The 25439-nt window shown below is 37.4% G+C and overlaps 1 protein-coding gene across 1 annotated transcript in view; it reads right to left on the bottom strand.

The window, feature by feature from the left end:
* Nucleotides 1-23486, bottom strand: part of LOC140239868 (relaxin receptor 2-like) — a 35146-nt gene extending 11660 nt beyond the window's left edge. Inside the window, exons 1-6 of the mRNA XM_072319688.1 lie at nt 23279-23486; nt 22116-22241; nt 21135-21245; nt 13823-13895; nt 13070-13141; nt 9643-10726 (exon numbers count right to left, since the gene is read on the bottom strand). Coding sequence (XP_072175789.1) covers nt 9643-10726; nt 13070-13141; nt 13823-13895; nt 21135-21245; nt 22116-22241; nt 23279-23486 — 1674 coding nt within the window. The remainder of the gene's footprint in view (nt 1-9642; nt 10727-13069; nt 13142-13822; nt 13896-21134; nt 21246-22115; nt 22242-23278) is intronic.
* Between the last annotated feature and the right edge of the window lie 1953 nt (nt 23487-25439).

Below are 25439 nucleotides of genomic sequence, written 5' to 3'. Positions count from 1 at the left end.
GTGGGCACGTGGTTATAGGGGTATAGTGCTAGCAATTGAATATGAATGTAAGGTAGTAAATTAAGGCATTAGTGCAGACACATAAAACAACATCTAGAGGTATTAAACAAACGCCACAGGACTGTCATACTTGACAAATAACTTTTGCATTGACTTTAGTGTTACACAGAGTTGAACTCGTCGTTTTCTTTTACACATGCCAGTAAAAATCAATGACCCGCACAATATATAGGAACATTGTACAAGGAACCCGCATATTACAAACATTGCTTTTAGTGGGTCCCTCCCTTTTCCCTTGAACTTAATTGTTTTAAACTTACACTTACGTTTTATTGCATTAGCAAGCATCATTCACAAGAGTATTAGCAAACAGCTATCACTGTACTGCCTCTCATCTGCATGCTTTGTTAATTTGTATTCTGTCGAAATTTGAATAAATTTTGAACTGAATTGAGTTGGCCATGTATGATTATTATATATACTGTTTTATATCAACTCATAAAGGGCAAAACACATCCATCACAAAACGAACAAAAAGTCGCACGACCTGATTTTCCGTGAGGCCTCAAAACAAGTGAAAAGGGAAAGCTAGTCATTTTTTATCTTTTTATGTATTTTCTGAAAGAGCAGTTCTTTTTAAAAAAACATTTACAAAGTTTAGAATCATGAAAAGAACGGATTTTTTTTTTCTTGAAGACTTCCTTTAAGTCTAACGTAGACTTTCTCAGATTTACGTATCCACTAAGACACTTCAAACGCTATCCACTTTAAACTAATAACTTTTGAAAGAATGAAGCTCTTGCGTTGGAAGTTACTATCGGTCACGGATAGAATGTTCTTAATTGTGTTCAAATCTTCACTTCAGCTTGTATAATACCTTCGTAGTGGTTGCCATGGAGATTTTTATCCCTTCCTTTGTTCCATTCATTGCAGAGAGCATAGCTTGGTGAGATTAAGGACATAAAAGTAGATCCTAAACTTCAAAGCCTCTTTTCTCTCAGCATATACACTTTTCCAGAGTGTGTACTTTCTTGCCATTATTTAGATGGGTTTGTAAAGTCCATTTGTATTAAACAATGTGTCATTTTAAAGCATAGAGTCTGCTCTTTTAGGATACGCCCTTAAATAGAATCTATGTCTGGATGTGATGCAGTGTCACATAATGATATTTTTCTGCGCTGCTAAAGCTTCAAATATTCTTAACACTAATGCACAGTTACATGAAAATAAAAATGTTTTGAGTCTTCAATTAAAGACTGTTACAATATTTCAATTTTTGATTTCCAAAGGTAAATCAATTCACAGTTTAAGATGTGCAGAGACACATGTTATGTTTGTTTTACATGTTGGGATTCGTAAAAGGAAAAAAAAAGTGTCTCTTGAAACTGCGCAGATTATGAATGTGTTTGTGAGATTTCATAATTCAGTAATGTATTTGTACATTTTGTACATTTGTACAGAAACATAATTGTAATTTAAAGTAAATATAAACCTCACAAGAAACTTCGCGAATTCATGATAATCATAGTCAACATATCTTAATTGTATTGTTACGTCATGCTAAATATATAGCCCGAGGAATGTTGATGAAGGAAAAATAAGGTGTTCAGTGATTTCATGATGTTGCAGAGGCGAATGTCAAAACAGTTAATAGTGACGAAAGACCAGTTTATGATTTGTCGTTGCGATGATACTGCTTGCTGGTTATCATCATGGTGTCAGATGTAATGTGGTGAAATTCTGATGTCAGGAATCTATCATATACGTGTATTAGCCAACCTAGCTTATGCAATTAGGATAAACACACAGTTATTCACAATGCTTGACATGTCCCAAAAAGAAGAAGAAGGAAACAACAGCAACAACACACATACAGGATTCATGCCACCACTGTTATAGAATAGTAATCGTGTTTTATTTTTCATAATGTTAACGTCTATTATCATATTAATCATATCGATGATGTATCAACATGATAAAAAACATAACACATTATCATGTTTTGACACAAGTCAAATTATTGTGTATTTTCTGTACATGCTTTTGATATAATTCCAGTTAATGAAACCGAAATGAATTTCCGTAGATAATTAGAGAATTGATAGAATAAAATTGACACCCTTTCCATAATCTTATTTCGATGATGAAAGTCATAAATATGTATATATATATATATATATATATATATATATATATATATACATATATTAATACATATATCTTTTTTTTTGGTATCTAGCGGTGTTAATTCTTTTTGAACTATTTTATATGAATCCCTGCATGCAAGTAATTTTTGCTTTATGTTTTCTGAAAGAAATAAGGCCAACACAATATTACTCGTACACGGACGCCATACACTTCATTCAACCTCATAATCATTGTTTTGTTGATCCGTTGTCATCCTAAGGCAAGATGTCTACCCACCTTAGGGCCTCTTGGCCAAGGGAAATTAGGAAATGGCCTCCAATGAAAGCAGGGCCAGCGATAAAGACGCTACACACTGGATAACTACAGTGTATTAAGGAACTCGTATTTCTCCTATCTGGGATGCCATAATAATGGCGAAGTCTTTGTACGTTTTGGAATTTACCAGAAGAGGCAGCAATCTTCAATCTCAGACACTTCTTACACTTCCGTTCAGCCTACAGGGCTTCCCCTCCCCATTCTATCTGTCTAGCATGTCTTGATTGCCGTATCTCTACTTCACTTTTTTACAGTGATATCCATCGTTAAAACTATTCATATGACCTAAACCCCTAAAATATTTTACTAACTGTACGGCAAAGAAAGTATGAAGCATGGTAGTCTTTTAATGTGTGTCTTGCGTTCAAATTTTGTCTATTTATATTCACCGCAATAAGTGATGATCAAGATAACAGATTAGAGAACATTGAAAATCGACACCGTAGAAATTCACTCTCTACCGATTGGTCTGATTTTTCTTTTCTTCTTGATGATTTGCTGGGGACAATCAGCTCGTATTATCGTGCAATTCTGACGTCCAGTGAGGCAAAATTGACATTGAGGGTTCTTCCATAACGTTCAACACCTTTGGCCGTAAAAGGGTGTTTAAATGTAGTCGATGGAATAAGTAAATTTTAAATACGAAAGTGTTTGTGTATACAAATAGACATCGACTAATGAACGCACGTATTTGCATGTTATGCAGGGTGCACCAGTTCGTGGTTGTTTTATTATAGTCTGAAAAAAAAAAAGATTTGAATATTGGATAGAATTGCAATTAAAGGTAACTTCGTTTTGTTTTGCAGAAAATAAAAGAGACGAATAAAGATGATGATGAAGAAGATGAAGAAGAAGAAGGAGGAGAAGAAGAAGAAGAAGAAGATGATGAAGATGAGGAAGAGGAAGAAGAGAAAGAGCCAGAAAAACATCTCCCAGCCAACTGTGGCAGTAGGTATTAATACAGTCACGATAACATGTTCAATAGTGTTCATGTCTGAGTGCGTCTTCAAAATTGTGTACTTTTGGCGTAACTGTGGGCTTTTTCATTCCACGAGGGGCAGCAGAGTGGATTTTGACTTCTTTTCCATAGTGACCGCAAGTACACCTGTCCATTTCTGTCGACACTCGAATAGATATTTGCATCATATAGAATGGTGCATTACCGACACATGGGAAATTTACAGAATGCATGGCTAAACTTGATAATAGCAACGATGAAAGTTGTAAATACATGTATGAATATATTGAGATTGTATTTTGAGTAATACATTTTTGTTGTTCAAACGTCACCAGTGAAAATCAAATTTCTGTCTCAATGAATGAGCAGACAATAAATAGTCATATCATATCATATCATATCATAATTATCATATCATATCATATCATATCATATCATATCATATCATATCATATCATATTATATCATATCATATCATATCATATCATTTGATATCATATCACATCATATACAATTCATCTTGCTAAATATTGCTACAATAGAGAGATTTGCATGGTTACAGTTGCCATCGTCAGCTTATGGTCGTTATCAGTATCTGAAGAGAGAAAACAAAAATCAGGGCAAGACTCTATACCAATTAATGAGATTGTATAATCTTATAGGACACACCTCATCTCCTGAACACCGCATTTTCGGCCAATTCATTATTAAAGCTAAATAACTTATTAGTTCCATGGTCATATGTTGGATAATTGGGGCTACCATTAGGGACAGGTAGTCTGAATTATTATGCATAAATATTTATGATGTAATCAAGACATATAGAAATCTGTCATCATAAAGATATCAAACGCTGAATATTTTATAAAGTCGCTCGACAAAACAGCATAACAGTCATTTCATAATATGGATCTTCCTCAAAACAAAAAAGCAATAATAATAACAATAATTCGAATTTATAAAGCACTTCATAATGATCATTAATTCATTGACATACAATCAATCATGATATAACATAATATTATGACAATCATCAATACTTGAACAGGTAAGTTTTCAGTGCCCAAACTAAAACTTGAAACCCAGTTGTGCATCTTTGTGTGTATATATACATATATATACAAAGATGCACAACTTTCTTTCTATGTATATATATTGTCATTTCGACGGTGTGGGTTCGCATCCCACCGCTGCCACCAGTGTTGCGTTCTTAGAATGTGGAGACAGGAATAATAAAGTCACTAAGACATCGGGTTACTTCAGATGCTGGAACAACGTTTATTCAGGTCTTTTCTTCAAAACGGCTGAGCTCAGACTCCTCTCTCCAAGAAGTCAAACTACAGTCTGCTCACCAAGGCATCTCCCTTGGCATTATAAGGGCACTAATCCTCACACAATCAAGTAACAGGCTACAACTGCCCTCCATAAAATGAATAGACTAGTGCCATGTTAAACACCGAAAGACTAAGCTACACAACAATGAGACAAAGGAACATAACACAGGATTACCACAGATAGTGTCAGCAACTTCCTTAACTCCCAGTTTACATGGGCTGTGTGGTCAATTACTGATTAATAGAAGGATGATGAACTTGACTGTGAGCTAGCTGCAGCAGGACAGGTCAAAGACCTTAAAACTATCATGTAAACTTTGAAAGGGTGATAGAGTGACCTCCAGGTTCATACAATTAACATGTTCATCAGTAAATATTTCTATCTGCTATGAAATGCAATGTCTAGATTTTATGCAATACTTATATAGATTCTTGCTACCCAAGTGCCTCTGCTCATCCGATTGCAATTACTAAAGAGTATCATTGCACACTTTTGCAGCTGAGTTATGCTGACGTGATTTTTATTTGCATGTTTAACAGCGTTTAATTACGCAATATGACGTCATCCAAACACATAAAATTAATTACTGCCACGAAAGGCTTCATACCTCATAGTATTGCGTGGTACAAAGATGATACTTTCGAAGCACATATTTATTACTACAAGTGTGATTGATTTCAATTTTATATATCGCTTCCTTGTATACCATTTGCCTTTCTTGAGATAATGGTTGCTATTTCTTCACTTCTGTACGGGTTTTTGCATAATTATCGTGTTTTTGGAACAATATTTTGCATTCGGCGAAAGATAAGACGCATCATAACACTATAGGACCAGGAAAATATTGCTATCTCATTCACGCCTATCATTATTTATAATGTCAAACTTTACAAACATGATGGGCATACTTTAAAATGTTGAACAGTTTGCAAAGAGATTTCTCTTATCCAGGACCGGAGGAAACGGGGAGGGGAGTATTTTTTTTTTTTGCACAAGATAAAGGAATACGTAGGGTGTGGCCACTTGCCCCCCCCCCCATTATTATTATCATTTTTCTTTTTTACTCCGGCAGTGGCACCAGTAAGTTGAGCTAAAGACCTTTTTTGTGTGCATTGTGTTATTGTTTTGTTTTGTTTTGGTTTTTTTTGCTTGTTGCTTTTTTTACTTGATGAAACTTGATGAAACAAAATTAATTGAATAAAAGTAAGTACAGAAGAATTAGTTCACAATATTTACCATGGTCTTTTACAGAAATTCAAAAAAAAAAATCAGTCTTCAACCATCGACCATCTACTACAAATTGTCAATTATGATTAAACACTACACGACAATGGAAGACGCCATCTGGTGTCAGAATTCGCGACAATGTCAAGACACCATAGGAAGAGGTTAGGGGTGTTGATGATCCATTGTATCTTTACATTGTGGGGGTATTTGGTATACTAGGCCATGGACAAGAACGCGGTCTCCTTTGGCCTGTAATGCAATCCTCTTGCGTAGATAATCGTCCTCAGTACCTTAGTGTGCTAAAGCTGTAGTTGGAATTTGTTTGTCTCTGCGTGTCGATAAAGGCAACTGGAAAGGCAAAGATTACTGCTTGTTGATAGTTGGCGTAAATACTCAATCGTGAGTGATACACGCCATTAAAACCAAAACAACAACAACAAAATTACCTTAATACTCCCGGTCTAGAGCACCCATACAAACTCAATGGCATCTTAATAAAATTCCAAGGAGACTAATAGACTATTGTGCCACTACACTGCATATTTGCGGTCTAGCACAGTCAAGAGCTTAGTCTCCACTTACCAGCACGTTTTTCAAGATTATCGTGTAATAAGCAAATGCTGTCTCCATCAATTGTCTCCTGTTTTCACACTAGCGACTGGCAAGAAGAGACTACCACTTCTGGTCAGTCATGCAAAACGTTCAGAAGTCAAGATGCAACCCCTGGATGGTCGGGCGGAAGTCTCTCTGATTGCCGCCATGAGTGGACGTGTTTCACAAACGCTCTCCAAAAACCATGATCTTTGACAACCACCATGACCCACACCAATACACACAACACCCAACATCTTATCTCAAACACACACCATCCAACACCATTATCAAGTATTATAAGGCCTTGCCCCCGCTATAAACACAACACACAACCATAATGCAAACACAGACACCCACACCAACCACAACACCAGCATTACACTTCATTTATCTCACTCACCACCCACAGCCATTATCAAATATGTGAAGGCCTTGCCCCCGCTATTAACACAACACACCACCATATAACGCGAACTTACACACATAACATACACAGACACCCACACCAACCAAAACACACCACCATATAACGCGAACTTACACACATAACATACACAGACACCCACACCAACCAAAACACCAGCATTAATTGAACTTCATTTTTCTCAAACATACGCTGCAACCACCGGCATCACCTATCCTGAATCCAATCAACGGCCCCGGAAAGGCCTCTCTCTGTAAAGGGACCACCTTTGCAAATATTGAATGCATGTGTGTGAGAATAAGCCATAGAATAAAATTCCATCATGTCAGCGGTTAAACCATTATTAAAACAATCTTTATTGTTTAACGCTGGGGATAGGGTTAATTCTTTCTGGACAGGAGTCAGGGTGCATAATATATAAAGGCTTAGGTTCTGAAATATGATTAAAAGCAATTGTGATGGAAAGCGGTAATTGCATGAATTGTGTTTACGTATCCATGCATGTGTGTATCAAACTGTACGAATATGATTATTACGTAAGTTCTAAGACTGTATTTGAGTAATATATTTGTTGGTGCATTATTTTCCCTGTGCAAAAACACATTTCTGCCTTCATGATCCAGAAAATAAATATTTATGGTATCCGATTTCGTCATATCACACATATAGTGCCTCTTTGTGGTCAAGACAACACAACTTCATTTTACACACAAATGACATAATCCTCTTTTTCCATCTTATAGTGCAACGACTTACAGTCAAATCCATGACTACACACAATAACAGTTATAAAGCTAAAAATTGTGTATGTTTTTTCCCTTGTGACGTAACACTGAAATTTCACATCTACTACAAAAATCATGAGAAATTGCTCGAGTAAACACGAAGCTGCTATACAACTCCATGATGTAATGCTCTTTACACATCTCTTGCCCATTTTGAGAGAAATGGCCTTACTGTACAATTCAAACCTTGAACATCAAAACACATCAAAAAGCGTATCCTTTAACAACTGTACTGTCAAATAACTGTGACTGAGCGTAAAAATATAGTACGCATTGTGCAATTACCGATCTTCTAGAAATGTGCTACAAAGCAAATTATTATTCATTTTTTTACGCATATGTTACTAGTAACTTAGATCACAATTGCTACGCTACTGCTTTTGGTAAGATGAAATGTGGGTAAGTGGATAACTACCTGCAGTGTGTATCACAATTTTGACAAAAAAAGAGAAAAACAATTTTCTTCGTTCTCCTTCCAATTCTAGTAACCTTACATGCAGAGCGGTGCTTGATACCACCCAAATACCACTGCATATTTTGGTGCTCCTATAAAGTTTACAGAATATAACATACATAGATTTTTCTCCTAGTTAGTTAGCATCATACATACATACATATCAGATACTAACTTTGATATCTTGATTTCTCATTTGTGATAAATTTTACGTAGTCCTATTCATCTGTTTCATGTTCATCTTATTTGCTCTTTTTTCACTTTTGTAATTTGGGTTATTCTTTAACGGAATTTTCACTCCACATTAGACATTAGTTGGTTGGGACTGACTGAAAACCAGTTCCCACCAAGATAAAGTATTTCAACCATTAACCCTATAAAGCCCAAGGGGGGGGGGGGGGCACATTGTGCCCCCCTACCATAATTTATTTTCGTTTGCCGCTCCTATACCCTTTATCTGATTTCAACCAAATTTGGTGACTTTTCCTAAAATCTTATTGCGCACATTTTGATGTATAATTAAGCTATGTCCGATATTGTTGGTTGCCATGGCAACCATAAACTGACAATCATGTTCGTCAGATTTTGCATGATTTTCTGTTCCAATTTCAGTTAACAGTATAATAACGGATGAAATGGGGGGTTTCTTGGCTGTACTTTGCTGAAGAACCAAAGGGTGAAGGAATTATGGTTGTGAATTACCCTGAAATGGTTTTCTTATTATTTCCTTTATTTTCTATACGACATAGGCATCAAACAATAGATATAATAAAAATAATTGAAAATACAGCATTTTCCAAAGACTACCCTTTTATTTTGTGTTATTTTCACACAAACTGTGCCTGTAATATCATTTGTTTATCATATTATCAATCTGCAAACTCAAAATTACAATATTTTGGAAATATGAAATACAATACCAATATATGTATTCATTCCAAGCAATACATCATAGGTATTATATTGTAATGAATAGCGCCCCCATGTGTTGACCTTGAGAAATTTCAACCATAACAAACAGTGAAGGCTGACATGCTTTTCCTTTTTATATACTGGGGATAAAGAAATAAACAGAAAAAAAAAACATGATTTTAGCGTATTTCCTATGTATTTCTTTAAATTTTGGTGAATAGCGCCCTCAGTGGATGACCTTGAGAAATTTCAAATGTTCGGTCATGTAGAGTACGAGTTGCTCTACCCATGTGCCAAATATGACGGTCATACATCATATAATAAAGAAGTTATATAGGGGGGGGGGGCACACAATGTGCCCCCCTTGGGCCTGGCAGGGGTCAAAATGGCTTGGGCTTTATAGGGTTAACTTTCATGAATTTTCTCCACTTTCTCCATTCGTAACAGACATGACAGGAGTAGAAGCAGAATGCGGTAAATTGTTTTTTACAGCTTGCTTTTTTCCTTTCAATTTCTGTTTATGGGTCGTGGCGTCCACGATTGTGTACAGGTAAGGGTTAATTGATGAGTTAATAGGTAGGACAAAAACCACTAGCCAGGCGTAGACATCCGAGCTGAGTGTGACAATGTTACTCTGGACAAGAATCCCTAGAATGATGATGGGCATCCAGCAAAAGAAGTCCGTACCGACCAAGAGTGACATTTTAGCAGCCATCTTGATTTCAGCTCCTTCACTGTCTTTGCGTCCCGCATTGTTCCTGGTGACTCGCACCCAGATGAAGATGATGATGTAGGCGATGAGTACAACGGAGAAACAAAAGAAGTTGACACCAAGGAACAGGACGATGGAAAACTGCCAAGTTGACTCCGATGCCGCCGCGATAGTCTTATGGAGCACAAAACCAATCTCTGTGAATGTGTTTTCATCAACCACGGATTTGAGTCCAGAATTCTTGCGAATCAATGGCAGGCCTACACACACGTCGCTCAGTCCATAAGCGTCGGGGTTGAGATAATTCAGTACAGCAGCAAAGATGCTAAGGAGGAGGGCTAGTCCCCAGGTCGATCCTACTACCACGTGAGCAGATTTGACACTCAGGCGACGCTGACTGAACGGAAAGAGAACGGCGATGACTCGATCGAAGCTGATGATGGTAATCAAGAAGACCGACGTCTCGCTGCTGAGTACAGAGATGAAGCCCGCTGCCTGACAAATGCTGCTGGTTCGCCACTCTTCGGCCCGCCCCTCCCAGAAGTAGGAATCCGAAATGACGATGTCCATAGTTGCTAGGATCAGGAGATAGATTCCCATTAGAAAATCAGAGATTGCGAGATTCAAAATAAGAATAGACTGGACTTTAGCTGTATCTCTTGAAAATTTGGCCAACAGTCGCTGGATTATTACGTAGGAGTTTCCAATAAGTGCACTGATCCCAAGAATCCAGATGAAGATTTTAGTTGGTAGATCCTGCAGAAAAGTCAGTCTGCAGGTGAAGAGCGGATGGGCTGGTAGACGGAGAGTGCACACAGCTTTCTCTGGAGCTACGCAACATATGCGTGGGTCGAACGCGTAACTGAAAATAAATTGTAATATATCATGTCAAGCACAAATCATTAATATCTCGACAACCATGAATGAACATTAAGAACCCATGCAACTAAGGTTGCAGGTAACAGGAACATCTGAACAAAACATGTGCCTAACGTGTAACCAAACATTGGTGTATTAAAGCATAAGTTTAAACCTATCATATTGCCAGAAGAACAATTCTAACCATGAACGTACACATGATACTTTACTGAGGGAAGGGGGTAAGAATACGTTCGATATTCTGCTATTCGGGATGAACACGCCAGCAATTTCAGGGAGTGCAGCTACCGAGCGGGGGATCTAGAGTGTGGTAAGTTGCAACGGGTATTATATCCCCCACCCCGTCACACCCAAGGGAACTTTCGCATTTTCAGAATTGAAATTCAACGATATTTTGAAAGTTGTTAATCCCCCAAATCAGATGAATTAGTATGGTGAGGGGGGGGGGGGGGGATTAAAATCATGGTATCCTTTACCTCTTGTTTTAGTTGTGCGTCTTAATTGTGTACTTTGGCATTATGGAAGTGGGCCGATCTTTTGGAGGGTGTCGAAGGGGTATAGATCCTCCCATGATAGGGAGCATGTGCATTCTTGCAAATAACGGGTGCTAAATGTTGGAAACTTTTTCGTGAAATTAGAGCTACGAAAATAAAGATTACGGAGAGAAAATGTGTATGGCTAAATCGTGGTATATGTTATCTCTTGTTTGGTGAAGGTCTCACTGTATCACTACCAGTCTCCAAAAGTGGACCGAAATGGGGAGCGAATGAGAGGAGAATATCCTCTTCCCACTTGTCTAAATGCATCGTGTATGTCTTAATAGTAGTATCCGTCATCTTTTCACCTCTTTCGCATCTTCCTCCAGCTCCTTCCTCCTTCCCCCTCCCCCACCCCACCCCGCTGCCAGTACCTGTGTATGAACATGATTAGAACTTTATAGCGATAACTGACCAATGGTGACAAAATGGGCTGTCTCGAAAACAGAACCAATAACAAACATAACAGAATCTAGATGAAATCAATTAAAGGTTTATTATACAACACTGTGATCATTCAAACTTGCTGAAACCACTGCTGGAAAGAATACGGGTGACTCACTGTGTGTTCACAATGTGTTCACAGAATATCATTAGCTATGTGAAAACGCTCGATTTTAACTGTTTAAAGGTGATTTTACGCCGTGGTGTGGTTTTTCACGCAAAGTGTTTACATGGCACTGTTCTGCTTCACATTGTAATTTGATGTTTCACAATGTGATCACATTGTTAAAGCGCTCAAATTTAACAATTTGAAGAGATTTCACACTGTGTTCACAATGTGTTCATACTGTGTTTAACATTGTGTTTCACACTTTGGGACACTGTGTTTTTTCCAGCAAAGGAAATGCAAAGTTATATAAAAAAGAGAACAATCTTACATCGCGTTCAAGTTGTCCAAACCGTCAAATATATCAGGATAGATTGAGAGTGGCGAAGGTGGTCGTACCATGAAGTAACTATGTGAGAAAAAAAAATAAGGAACGGAAATGCTGTTTCATCCGTTATTTAAATGGCATTGTGTGTTTGTGTTGAACGAATGTGGTGGAATGGAGGGCTGTTCAAGATAAACCCGCATAAAAGCTTCGTTATCATTAATGTCCCGCGATCGCTGTGAATTTTTTTATCACTCAACATATATTAACGGTATATAAGTGTAAAAATATGTGAAGTTTGTTTGTTTCATTTCAAACTGAGAAAAGAACTGGATATAGTCTACACATTCAGCTACACTAGCTGAGTCTTCCATGGGGTGCAGTTTGAGTTGGATGTTAGGTGGGACCACTTCGCCTGTTTATCACCCTGCTCTTTAGGGTGAATGAATAAAGCGGGTCCTTTTGAGTTGTGACTCTACCCCACACTGGACCTCCATTTCACATCCCATCCGAGAAACAGAGTGTTTTGCCTCTTACGAGGGGAAGGTTATATAGTTTACACACAACATTCTTTAGTTAGACTCGGGATTCGAACCCGGGTTCTTTGGATCTGGAGGCAGATGCGCGCTACCAACCGAGCCACATTACTGCCCTATAAAGTGACGTTTTGATAAAACAACTTTTTTTTAACCCTCTACGTGCATGTGCACATTTGATTCATTGGCACAAAAAGAGTTAATGTAGGCTAAAAACGAATATTACAAAGTGGAGATGGAATTTACATATTGATCATAATTACATAAATATCCTAGCACATATTGCTTCTCATTTTAATGAGAACATTGTTTTCTGAGCTTTTCACAAAATATGAAAAGTTAATGATAAAGAATGGTGCATCATAATCATTTCACTTACAGATTCCTGAGGGCTACCAAGTTTTTGAAGGAGCCAGGTGCTACATGTTCGAGTGGATTACCCTCAATAGACCTGTCAAATGAAAGACAAAGAAGCACTATTGGACTAATCATCACGTATTTCAGATTAAACTGATTAGATAAGTTTTATCATGAAGCGTTTTCTACCACACGTATAACATAAAAACACATTATATAAAACCATAAGCTCGCATACCAACACTTATACCTCTGTTTGAGAACCAAACGATATTGTAAGAGACTTCTAGGGCCCGTTGCATAAAAGTTACAATTATGGTAACTTTGCCATCCAATGGTAACTACCATGGTAACAATACTCAACAGCCAATCAAAATCAAGAATTCCATGGAAGATACCATTGGATGGCAAAGTTACCATAATTGTAACTTTTATGCAACGGGCCCCTGGTCATGGAATCCCGCATTACAAATCTTTTGGGGAAAATTATCAACTAATTATCATTGAATTGACACACGTGAATTTCAATGTATCAATCATGTATGCCCATGTCTAGATACTAAATATTTAGTAGGCTTTTTGCAAGGATTCATGCAATACGTGCATTATCCACTGTCAAAATCTCCGGGATGCGATATGTCATCCTTCTTTTTTAAAACCCTTCAACACAGTCATGAGCATTGCTAATGCGTCGCAAATGAAGGGGGAATAACAATAATATAGTAAATCCAATACCAAGTTTTTAATAACCCCAAGTGTAATAAACAATACTCACAAAAGAAGCAAGGTCTCCTCTATGCCTGTGAATAACGTTGCATTCACCTCTGTTATAAGGTTGTAGGTGAAAGCTCTGGAATGTGAGAGGCGGAACAGGAGATGCTTATTAAAACAACAAATCTCCAAGATCGCGCTTGAGGATTGTCATGAAAATAAACCCTTACGACCGTGTGTTTGTAATTATAAATTCATTCTGTTTCAAATTGGTCTTCCCTTGAGTCTAGTTGTGGGAAGCATTCAAATATTATGTTTGTATATGAATCGATTTGTGATATGTTATCCTCATCCATTATTTTATTTATGAAATTCTAGGAGAAAGGATGGTGAATTCATATCACCCCTGTTTGGTTACCTTTCATATGTTTCATATTTTCATAAAAAGTGTGATTCAAACGAGAAAGTATCGCATATTTTCATTTAATGACTACCGTATCGCAGAGTGATCCATACAAACCATGATTCTTCTTTATTTTTTTCTACGCATATTGCTCATCCCTGCTGGAAAGAACACAGTGTCTCACAATGTAAAACACAGTGTGAAACACATTGTGAATACAGTGTGAAATCTCTTCACACTGTTAAACTCGAGAATTTTAACAATGTGAACACATTGTGAATCATCAACTCACAGTGTAAAACAGAACATTAATACGTGAATATCCTGTGAAAAAACCACATCACGTACAGTGTGAAGTAATCTTCATATTATACTGTTAAATTCTAGCGTTTTCACATAGTCGACTATGTGAACACAATGTGAACACACTGTGGGACACTGTGTTCTTTCCAGCAGGGATGTATACTCACAGTCGTTGCAAAGATCGCCCTACATCTTTGAAGGCACCTGGTCTAAAATTACCCAGTCGATTTTTGTTCAAGTCTCTGCCATGAAATATGAAATAAACACAGAAATATACTTATAAGCTTATTTTGCCTGACATTTAAAAAAAACATACAAATCGCGGTTTGAAATGTTGAGATAGTCTTAGAAGTATCTTATATTTGCATAAACATAGTTCAAGGAGTAAACAATAGAAGTTCATGTTAAGAAAAATGATTTTAATTAGGTTAAACTTTTTTTTTTTTTTTTTTTTGGGGGGGGGGGTTGTTCCACACATCTTATTTGAAAGTGAAATGTACAACTTATTTTGTTTTGTTTTGTTTTACCATGGGTAGTAATTGCTTCCTTTGTTATTCTTCCGACCACAACAGGAACAGTATAGAGTTATGCTTTTTCCCCCTCCCCCGAGAAAACAACAACGGCAAACAAACAAATTAATGTTCCCGTTACACCGATTGCATTTGATATAACCTCAGCATACCTATCCACTCGATTTTTGTCTCTTTAGTTTCTATTATAATGCCGTAGTTTGATTGAGTAATATGTCCTGTATTATTTCAATAAATAGGATAGGACAGAAAGGCATAATGTCATACGTATAATAATCACAGTTTAATTTTGAATTCATTCTTATTTATTTCATTCATATTCTTTCTTGCAGCAAGATTAAAATGTGTCCACTACTGTTTGCGATTAAGTAAAGACAGAAATGCAGCGATTGACGGGCAAGGTATAGCGGAAAAAATTGTGACACGATTGATAATATTGATAAAGTGCTTGCAATCTACAAAAAAAAAAGAGTGTAAAAGGGATGCTGCCAAAGTATAAGTTAGAATAAAAAGTTAAGTGCATACTTACAAAAAGAACACATTATGAAGGCCCTTGAAACAACCATTTTCTAGCCGCCATAGCTTATTGCCGTCTAAATATCTTTGTATATGATAGAAGAGAATCAGAGGACAAGAAAATTCGTGACAAAGAGCAGAAAAGAAATTTAATCAAGAAGATTCTTCCCCGCCGTTTTCCTTTTTTTTGTTGTTTTTTATTGTTTTGTTTTTCACATTTTGATAATAGCCTTGTCTGGCAGAAGGCCTATAATGTCTGGAAGATTTTGACACATTTACGAAGGATTATAAGCAGAATATCAAGGACCATTATGTTTACACCCCAAGCCGCTTCTTCATTCGAAAACTCTGTGAACATAAATCATTCTGCCCGTTGGCATGTTAGCATCTTCATTTCAATCTTGTGTTAAAAGTTACTTCAAACTGAATGTACTGCAGATTAGCAAATTTTACAATCGGTATAGGGATACCCCTCACATTGATGTATTCACTTTTTTTTTAATATTCTCATTTCTGCAATATCTATTCGCTTAGCATATCTACATGTATAATCATGTCACGTAAATCTAACGTTTGACCCAAATATGTTTTCCTATCTTTATAGTGACGGATTTAAAACCTAATAGAAACATGCTGAAAATGCGTCATTTATATTCATCGCCATTTTGTTCGTAAACACACAGGTGTAATAGCGGATATCTCGTCCGTATACTCATGATTCAAAATAAGTCATACTTACAATAGACGCACGTTGAATAGTCCTCTGAAAGTGTCTCTTTCTAGATGTGTTAAACTGTTGTTGAAGAGAAATCTGTGCATGACGTAGGGTAGTGAGATAGGGCAGTACATAAGTATTGAGTTTTGGAGGAGATTTTCTATACCATTATGCCATTAATAATACCAATAATATTAATAGCTGCACTTATATGACGCTTTATACAGGTGTTATTTTTTATTTTTCTTTTCTGCTATTTAAACAAGAAAACTAGAAAATACAATAACATGATTATTATATAAAGACATATCAAATCCAAACTAAGACCCCGTTTACAGTGCGGGGCTGGGCCGAGCCCCGACCGAGCCGCGGCCGAGCCCAGCCTCAATTGCGAGGCCGGGCCCTGCAATTTTGTCCGTTTACACTGCCGAGCTCGGCCGCGCTTTTGATTCAAACCTTTCAATATGTTGTCGTAGTGGCGCTCTGCTTGTAAACAAATGCAATTTGGTATTGTCTGGTTTTCAGACCCTTTTCCAAATGAATTCCATGGCGACGAAGTCGCCGTTCGGGCAAAGGCCTTTGCCGAAGGAAAAAATCCTTTGCAGGAAAAAAACCACCTTAAACTATACTAGTTTTCGACGTTGAGGGGGTTAATATCCTGAACATCAAAATACAGGCCGCGGCCGAGACCACCTCCAGAGCGAGGCCAAATGCGAGGCCAGTTTTTGCCTCGCATTTGGCCTTTTGCGCGTTTACACTGAAGCGGGGCTGGGCTGAGCCGCGGCCGAGCCGCGGCCGAGCCTCGCACTGTAAACGGGGTCTTACAGTAACGAAAAGAAGAAAAATACATGTTATACAGTAATACAATAATTAGTAACTGACTATGTGCGCCTCTCGAAAAAAATACGACTGATTAAAACGATGAGTTTTGAGAACAATCTTAAACGTTTCAATTAGATAGGCATTTTTGATATGAAGAGGGAGTTTATTCCAAAGGGTGGGGGCAATGGAAGAGAAGGCTCGGTCACCATAACGGGATTTTTGTACGTGGGCCATAAAGTGAGAGAGGAAGATGAACGGAGGGGTCTGGCAGAAGAGAAGGTCGAAGAGAGACTAGGTTTTGAAAATACGTAGGTGCATTATGATCAAAACTATATCATATTTAACTATTTTCAAAGAGGAGGCTTTAATGTAGGCAAAAAAAAAAAATGTGTGTATATACTTTCATTTTCTATGACATCAGTGTACAGCAAAACAATAGCAAAACTAGATTTGAGGCACCATAGATTTGTTTTGTTTCTAGGAATTAGAGAGGATGAGAAAAGGGAAAACAGCTCTGTGTCTTTTTATTGACGGGAATCATATTTTACAACCCCTTTCCTACATGACACTATACGTCTTCAACACAAACATATGAGGCAAGCAAATTCGGGTATAAGTATTCAAACTGCAAAAAGATTAAAAAAAAAAAAAGGAAATGCGAATATGCGAATTAGAGATGCCTCCAGTACTATACGTACAATTTCCATACACGATGAAGTCCATCAAAAAGACCGGGTCTAACGTGAGTAAGCTGATTCGACGACAGGTCACTGCACAAAGTTAATATGACAAAAATCAAATCAAAATTAATGGACTCCTGATCTATAAATTTGTACAAATCGTTCAAAATAGATTTCTGTCATCGTTTTGAGAATAAGAACAAAACAAGCAGTAACGGCAACAATAACATTACTAAAAAAAAAAAAAGAAGTTTGTGTTAATTCTATCCATTACTGTTGTATTGCGTATTCTAGGGACATTCCCAGAATGTTTCCGACGCTCCACTGCTATTGATATCACAGGTAAAACTAATGTGCTCTTCTTTATATATTGTTGCGTTCTTGAAATATGGAGACAGGAATAATAAAGTCACTCAGACATCGGATTACTTCAGATGCTGCAATAACATTTATTCGGGTCTTTACTTCAAGACGGCAAAGCTCAGCTCCTCTCTCCAAGAAGTCAAAACACAATCCCTCTCGCCAAGGCATCTCCCTTGGCCTTTATAGGGGCACTAATCCTTGCACAAAAAAAGTAGCGGGCTACAACTGCCCTCCATAGAATGAATAGACTAGTGCAATGTTAAACACCGAAAGGCTATTAAAGCTACACAACAATGAGACAAAGGAACATAACACAGGATTACTACAAAAGGTGCCAGCAACTCCGTTAACTCCCAATTCATATTGGGCTGGATGGTCAATTGCTGATTGATAGGACGTTGAACTTGACTGTAAGCTAGCTGCAGCAGGACAGGTCATAGACCTTAACAACATAATATCAATGATGCATTATAGCTAGTCTATCCAAAAGCTGGTCATAATTACGTTCAGACGGTGGTCCTTAACCTCGAGGATAGCTATCCTCGACGATAGGCTCCCTGCTCCCAAAACTGCGCTTATCTACAAGTTCCTATCAACATGATGTGTTCACACGATACTTGACTTCGAGTCAAGGGACCCCCCCCCCCGCAGCTCTTTGATAGAGCGCTTAAACACTACCTCGTGGACAGTGCTATGTTCGAGTTAACTTCAAGTTAGCTATCAACGAGTAGCGTCCACACGCCTACACGGTGCTTAACTACAAGCTTATCCTTGAAGATAGCTATCCTCGAGGTTAAAGATCACCGTCTGAACGTAACCTTTGAGACTTTGGCAGAAATATAAATAACTTTTACTACTGCACAAATTTAACGGAAGTGAGAGAAAAAGGTTAATTGTTTCACTTTGTAAACGGTCTCATAAGATGTCACTTGCTGCAGTGACTCCGCAAAAATCAATTTCACATTATTTCCTATTACAACGTTTTCAAATAATTATCCTTTTTTTATTATTGGCAACAAAAAAGATAAATCAAATGACGCAACTCACAGGACATGAATGTTTTCAAATCTCCAGAATGACCCTGCTGCTAAATATCCTGTATTTGCTCCGAACAAGTTCCTAGATTGATAGGAAACATACGTAAAATCATGTAAGTAGTTTAATAGAGCACTTTTAAGTCGTACATGTATCTAGAACGGAAGTATTCAAATTAACCCTTTGCGTGTTTTAGTGTCAATTGATAATGTAAGATGGCACAACACTAATAACACTGACGCGGCAATAGGGCAAGAGTATAATTGGACAGTTGAACCTGTCTATAGGATGTTTTGTTGGTAGGCTATAATATAGCAGGTGCAAAGCTTTATTTTTTGTGTGCAATTTCTGACATTCTGCTGGTTATAGCAATTCTAGCCGATCTCCCTATAGAGTTAGTAGTTCAAGCGTATAAATACGAATACATTATCTTGCATAGAAGAAAAATCGAGAAAGCGGAAATTTAATTGCAATAACTTTTGATGTCTAGTTTTATTAGTGCTTTGTTGTATCGAGTTTCCCCTGTTAAGATTTCATTTTGATGACATTATTATGGTGGAAATTAAAAGTGATAAAGCTACCAACAGCAGCAGCTTGGGGGGGGGGGGGGGTGTGGGTGGGGCGTTTTCTAGATCCAACGATATGTCATGAAAAGTGAGAAAATCTCTCTCTGGGGAGCTCATAATAACTTACAGGATGATAGCCTTCTTTGCCGTCTTCTTTGCGTATTCTTGGTTCCAGCCGTTTGTACAATTAACCCACCAAGGCAGCCAATTGGGTTTTCCACCAGCTGGCGGGAGAGGGCCGTTAAGCTCGTTGTACGGTGACTCCCCGCAAAAGCACCCCAATGGACATCGGCGGGTTTCTAGATAGTAAAAACAGCGGCTGCCATCAGTTTATTCATCCACGAGGTACTCTACAGTGATAAAAAATGATTATAAAGAATAGACCAGGGAGTTCCCTGAATAGACTGAACAACATCCGTGTGTTTGATTCAAATTCTGCAGGTATGCATACCTCTATTTCCCCAGAGAATACCTCCATTCATCAATTCTTCTAAGACAATCTGTTTATGTAAGTAATTATATTCATGAACGACCTGCAAGACCACCATTATTTCTTCCCAAAAGATTATTTGCTGTACAGCATGGCCAAGACGCATGGATACTCAGTCCAGTTGCAAACAGATCAATTAAAATTCGGGGCAGGACTGGTTAATGAGTTTCAATTCCAAAAAGTGTCGGATTCTTCCCATTACAATGAATTCTATCATCAACATTCATTCAGTCGAAACCATGATGATCCAGATTGTTGTTCTATGAAATATCGCAGGTCCACCTGTCATGAGTTCTCAACTGGAACGTAATTATCTATTTCATTGTGAAGGGGACTAGCTCAGTCAGTGCTTCTTCTTCTTCTTCTTCTTCTTTTGCCCTCGACAGACTTAGATGCTCTGCTACAAGTCCCTCGCTTGTCTTGTAAAGAATTATGCATGTACAATCTTGGACTATCACGCAGAATAAAAAAGCATTGAATTTATTCGGCATTCGACATTGAATGTCACAACGCATATTTACCGTACAGATAGCGGTAACCGATTTGATATTTTGTTCACGCACCAATTTTTTTTTTCCCCCTGTACAACTTTCTCGTATCCTGGAGTAATGTTTCTTATGCCACATCTCCCTGGGCAACAGTTTTGCTTTTGTATGTGGATGAAATAATAATTTATGCATACAATCCGTGTATTATCACAAGCAACAAACATTCTATCGCTTGATGGTTACTTTCAAACATAGAACTTTACAACACGTCACATAGATGATTAAAATACAGCGTTCGGAAAGACATTTTTTTTTCCATCTGTTCACTCGTTTATTCGTGTATCTATTCATTCATCTATTTATCCAAGGAAGAAAAATTCCACTTATTTATTCATTTATTTGATGAAATCCTTCCGGAAATTTTAGATGACGGAATAACATCAGTGCTCTGGACATAAAACTAACCACAGTTTTCCTCATCGTCCGATAGAGGGCAGTCGTACACGCCATCACACTGGTAGTCGGCTTCCAAGCATATGTCGCTTCCTCGACACACGTACGAGTCAGCACTGCAATCTGCGTGTGACGTCAGTAGTGTTAGTAAAGCGCGTTAAAAATACTAGAAAAATTCACGACTTCTCTCTAATAACGACAAATATCTGCAGTTTAATTCCGCCATTTTGCCCACTGTGCTGCTTGTCTCATTGTTATCAAACATGATTACACATTGTCTACGGACTACTTGCCGTCTGTGGGGATGTAAAAAAAAAAAACACTCATGTTTCGGGAATCATTAAAGACATTTCTTTTTTTTTTTCAATAAGGATTTTGTGTATCTGACAAGCTATCTTAGGGTTGCTGTACAATGTGGTAACAAGATAACATAGGGTGAGAGTGAGTGAGAGAGATTGAGTTTAAATATCTTTCCTGTCTATAAAACTGTTTGTAGTTCTACTTTGGGAATGAGGAGAGAAGTTCATTCAGTTCATATCTGCACCGGTCCCAACAGGCATGATATATATATATATATATATATATATATATATATATATATATATATATATATATTTTTTTTTTTTTTTTAATTCACTGAGATAAGCATTATGTCATATAATGTTTATTCATGCAATCCTTGTAAATGATACTTGCCAGTACATCCACCTGACAACAAGCCTAGTATTTGGCAATATGAATATTCTTTTTTTTTTATGCATTATATATAAAGCAATGAAGTGGAAGCTTCTCTCGAGGGTTGATTGACGGACCATTCTTTGTTCAACACGAATTCCATAAGTTTATTGTTACGTCGGGCAAGCTTACCGGTACGCATTATGTTGTCTTGAAAACGAGTGAAGAGCCTAACCAACTGAGAAAAAAGAAAGGTTACACTCGATTTTGTTCCAGCGTACACATGTGCTAATTACAAACTGGCTTATTAGTACTCACTGCCGCATCCAACCTCGTCGGAAAAGTCATGACAGTCTATCACGTGATCGCACCTGGCGATCGCCTTGATCGTCTGTAATCCCGACAGACACATGAAGTCATCAAGAACAGCGCCTCCTATTGTTTCTGGTGGTATTAATGACATGAAAGAAGCATTTTGTTCTTTCAAAGCTGACGGGTGTTTTATCTCCATTTCTACCATTTGCGTAATGTAAGATGTGGTTGTTTTCATGATAGCGGCGAAATTTTGTCATCGCGTTTTCTGTCATTATACAAATGATGCACAGGACAGAGTGGATCGGTGAGAATTGGATGCACGAGTTTAACTTTGGAACTGTATAAACCCATGATCGCCGCTCGTGGGTTTTAGACAGTTTCCAAAGTCATGAAAGTTAAATAGGAGCATCCAATTCTCATTGATCCACGAAACAAGCCTGCGCATCATTCGTTTTATGAAATTGGCCTGTAAATAAATGAAATTAAACCTTTTGCCCATCATGCGTCCGGTACACCTACAACACCGTACAAGGCTTGAGCCATGCGAAACAGGCCTGCGCATCATTCGTTTTATGAAATTGGCCTGTAAATACATGAAATTAAACCTTTTGCTCATCATGCGTCCGATACACCTACAACACTGTACAAGGCTTGAGCCATGCGTTCGGATTTTACCGGACGCATGGCTAGAGGAGTGTGGATTAATGAAAATTAATGCATAATGACCAATCAGATTGTAGGGATTCTAAAACCAATTTTATAAAGTGAAATACTGTATCAGTTGAAATATTGGTTGAACATGTAAAGCTTATTTCGCTTTTCATCAGATGATTTTAAGGTGACGTCACATTGTCCCGAAATTGACACAAGATCTAGAATGGTCATACTAATTTGGAATTTTACATTTCTCACGACAATCATGACTCCGAACATGGTTAACAGCCGATCACTAGCCGAGGCAAAACCGATGTCTGCAGAAGGTCACACGATGGCACCCGATGGCACACTACACTACAGAAGGCTATACGAAGATGTGAATCTTATTATCTTAAAATTAGCCTTCGCAAGATGCGCAAAAATAGTAAAATATGGTAATATACAATAGTATCTATTATAACATAGTCAAGACTTACAAATGAACAAATACACGAGATGATCATACTTACCATTATGGGAAAACGAATAAAAATCCAAGTCGAAACCAGCAAATTCTCTCATGACGTCACTCCAAAACTTAACTTTTGTGACTCCACCGCTCGGTAGAATCAGTGACGTCACATTCCCGCTAATCAGCTCCAACGTGCTGATGTTACCATGAAGTGTGGTCTGGTGGCTAAGGGTGAGTTTGTCCCACATTCTCTCGATCTCCAGCATGTTCACTCGTATCAGAAGCTGAAGTGGAATGCAGTTTCAGTTTAATTCAGTTTTATTTCTCCACTTGTATGAAAGAAATCAGTATGACAAAGTAAAACATTTCACATGAAAATATAAACAAGAGTACTCATAAGAAATATAAATTATGTGAATGATACGTACATGATTATTTCATGGTAATTCTGAAAGCATTCAAGTGGAGGAGACTGTTATCGATAAGCAATAATTATTCGTTTGACTTCGATAACGGCCTCTTGACATTTTGGTTTGTTACAGTTCTCTATTATTCTTAACTGAAGGAACGAACCACACACATAGAATACATTTTGCTAACAACTTATGTTTATGTATGCATATATGTGACCCTGCACCTCAAAACAAACAAAAAGTCGGCAGACATGAATTTTTAGTTAAGACCATATATTCTGAAAGAACAGACTTTAAGCCTTAAAATGATGTATAACTCAAATCAAATGGACTCTCCTAACCTATCTAAATATTGGAAAGAAAGCACAAACTCAGGAAAAATGTGAACTGAGAAAAGAGGCTCTGAAGTACAGTGTCTATTCAAGCGCTTAATCTTTACCAAACCGTGCTGGCTGTGCGATGAATGGGACAAAAAACATGAAGTAAACCACCAGAGTAACAACAATGAAGGGATTATCAAATTAAACTGAAATTAAGCATGCCTCATTAACACATTTTGTCCATAATTAATACCAACTTTCAAAGCAGTAGCACTATCCTTTTAAAAGTTATTAGAGTTGAAAGTGAAGAATGTGGAAAAGGTTTTTCAGAAATGAAAAAGGGATTCTAAAGACACACCTAATCACACTATTCTACCAAAAATGTTCGAGATAAACTGCTAAAAAAAACACACTTTCCTGCCCGTTTTATGATACAAAATTTTAGCATAATGTAAAAGAAGACCCACTCTTTCAGAAAATATGAAAAAGTCAAGTTCGGCTAGGTTGACCCATTTCACTTATTTTCAGTCCTCACGCAAAATCAGTGTGTGTGACTTTATGTTCGTTTTGAGGTGCACGGTCACATATACAACTGTACATGTACATGCATGTACGATGATGATACAGAAACCAATAGATTAGATCAAATCAAATAAAAAATCAAATAAATATAATAAAGTTTGTTTGCAAAAACCGATAAGTCCATATTTGTCAAATGGAGATATTTGCGATTAAAGGTCAAGAAAAACAAAGAGAATAATAAGAAAATGTTTGCTTCTTTTGACCACAACTTCAAAAATATACCTTTATATGTAGTGACCAATATATCATTTGACAGTGACCGTACTTCAAAATCTTCAAAAATGGTCTTATCGGTTTTTGCAAACAAATTCTTCATTTTCAATGTCATTTGACCAAGGAGGACAACACATGTGGGGGATATAGTATGGTTTTCCAGGCCAATTTCGCACTTTTGTCAGTCCATTTGATAGAAGGTTCATTCAATTGAGCAAAAACCTCGTTATCGCACAGTCTGTCTTTCAAAATTGCAACTTGTGCGTTATTTAGCATTTCCATCAATGAAATCTGGACATGTGGCTTTCGAATTCATAAAAAGGGCATTCAAATTGGCTAGACTCTACGTTCATTCAAATTCGCCATCACTCGCTGAAAAGGGTATTTGAGTCATTCAATTTCGCGAATGGGCAGTCAAATTCCAAACATTTTCATTCAAATGTACGTCATGTTACTTTTTTTTTTTGAAACGGTGAGAACATTTAAACGTGTATTTTTGTGTGACTTTTTGTTTCATCCACACACTGTTGAACAGTTAAAGTATCATATTGTTGACCCTATATAACTCGAGTTTATTGTTCGGTAACGCCCATTTTCTTTCATGCATGTATCTATAGGCCTACATGTACCAATACGACAGATTAACTTCATCTTCTTACATTCATGACAGCAATAGTTAGATACAGACGTA

This window comes from Diadema setosum, chromosome 16 (assembly GCF_964275005.1).
Source record: "Diadema setosum chromosome 16, eeDiaSeto1, whole genome shotgun sequence".
Lineage (NCBI taxonomy): Eukaryota > Metazoa > Echinodermata > Echinoidea > Diadematoida > Diadematidae > Diadema > Diadema setosum.
Note: the sequence above shows the minus strand (reverse complement) of the source record. Positions and strands in the feature narration are given on the sequence as shown.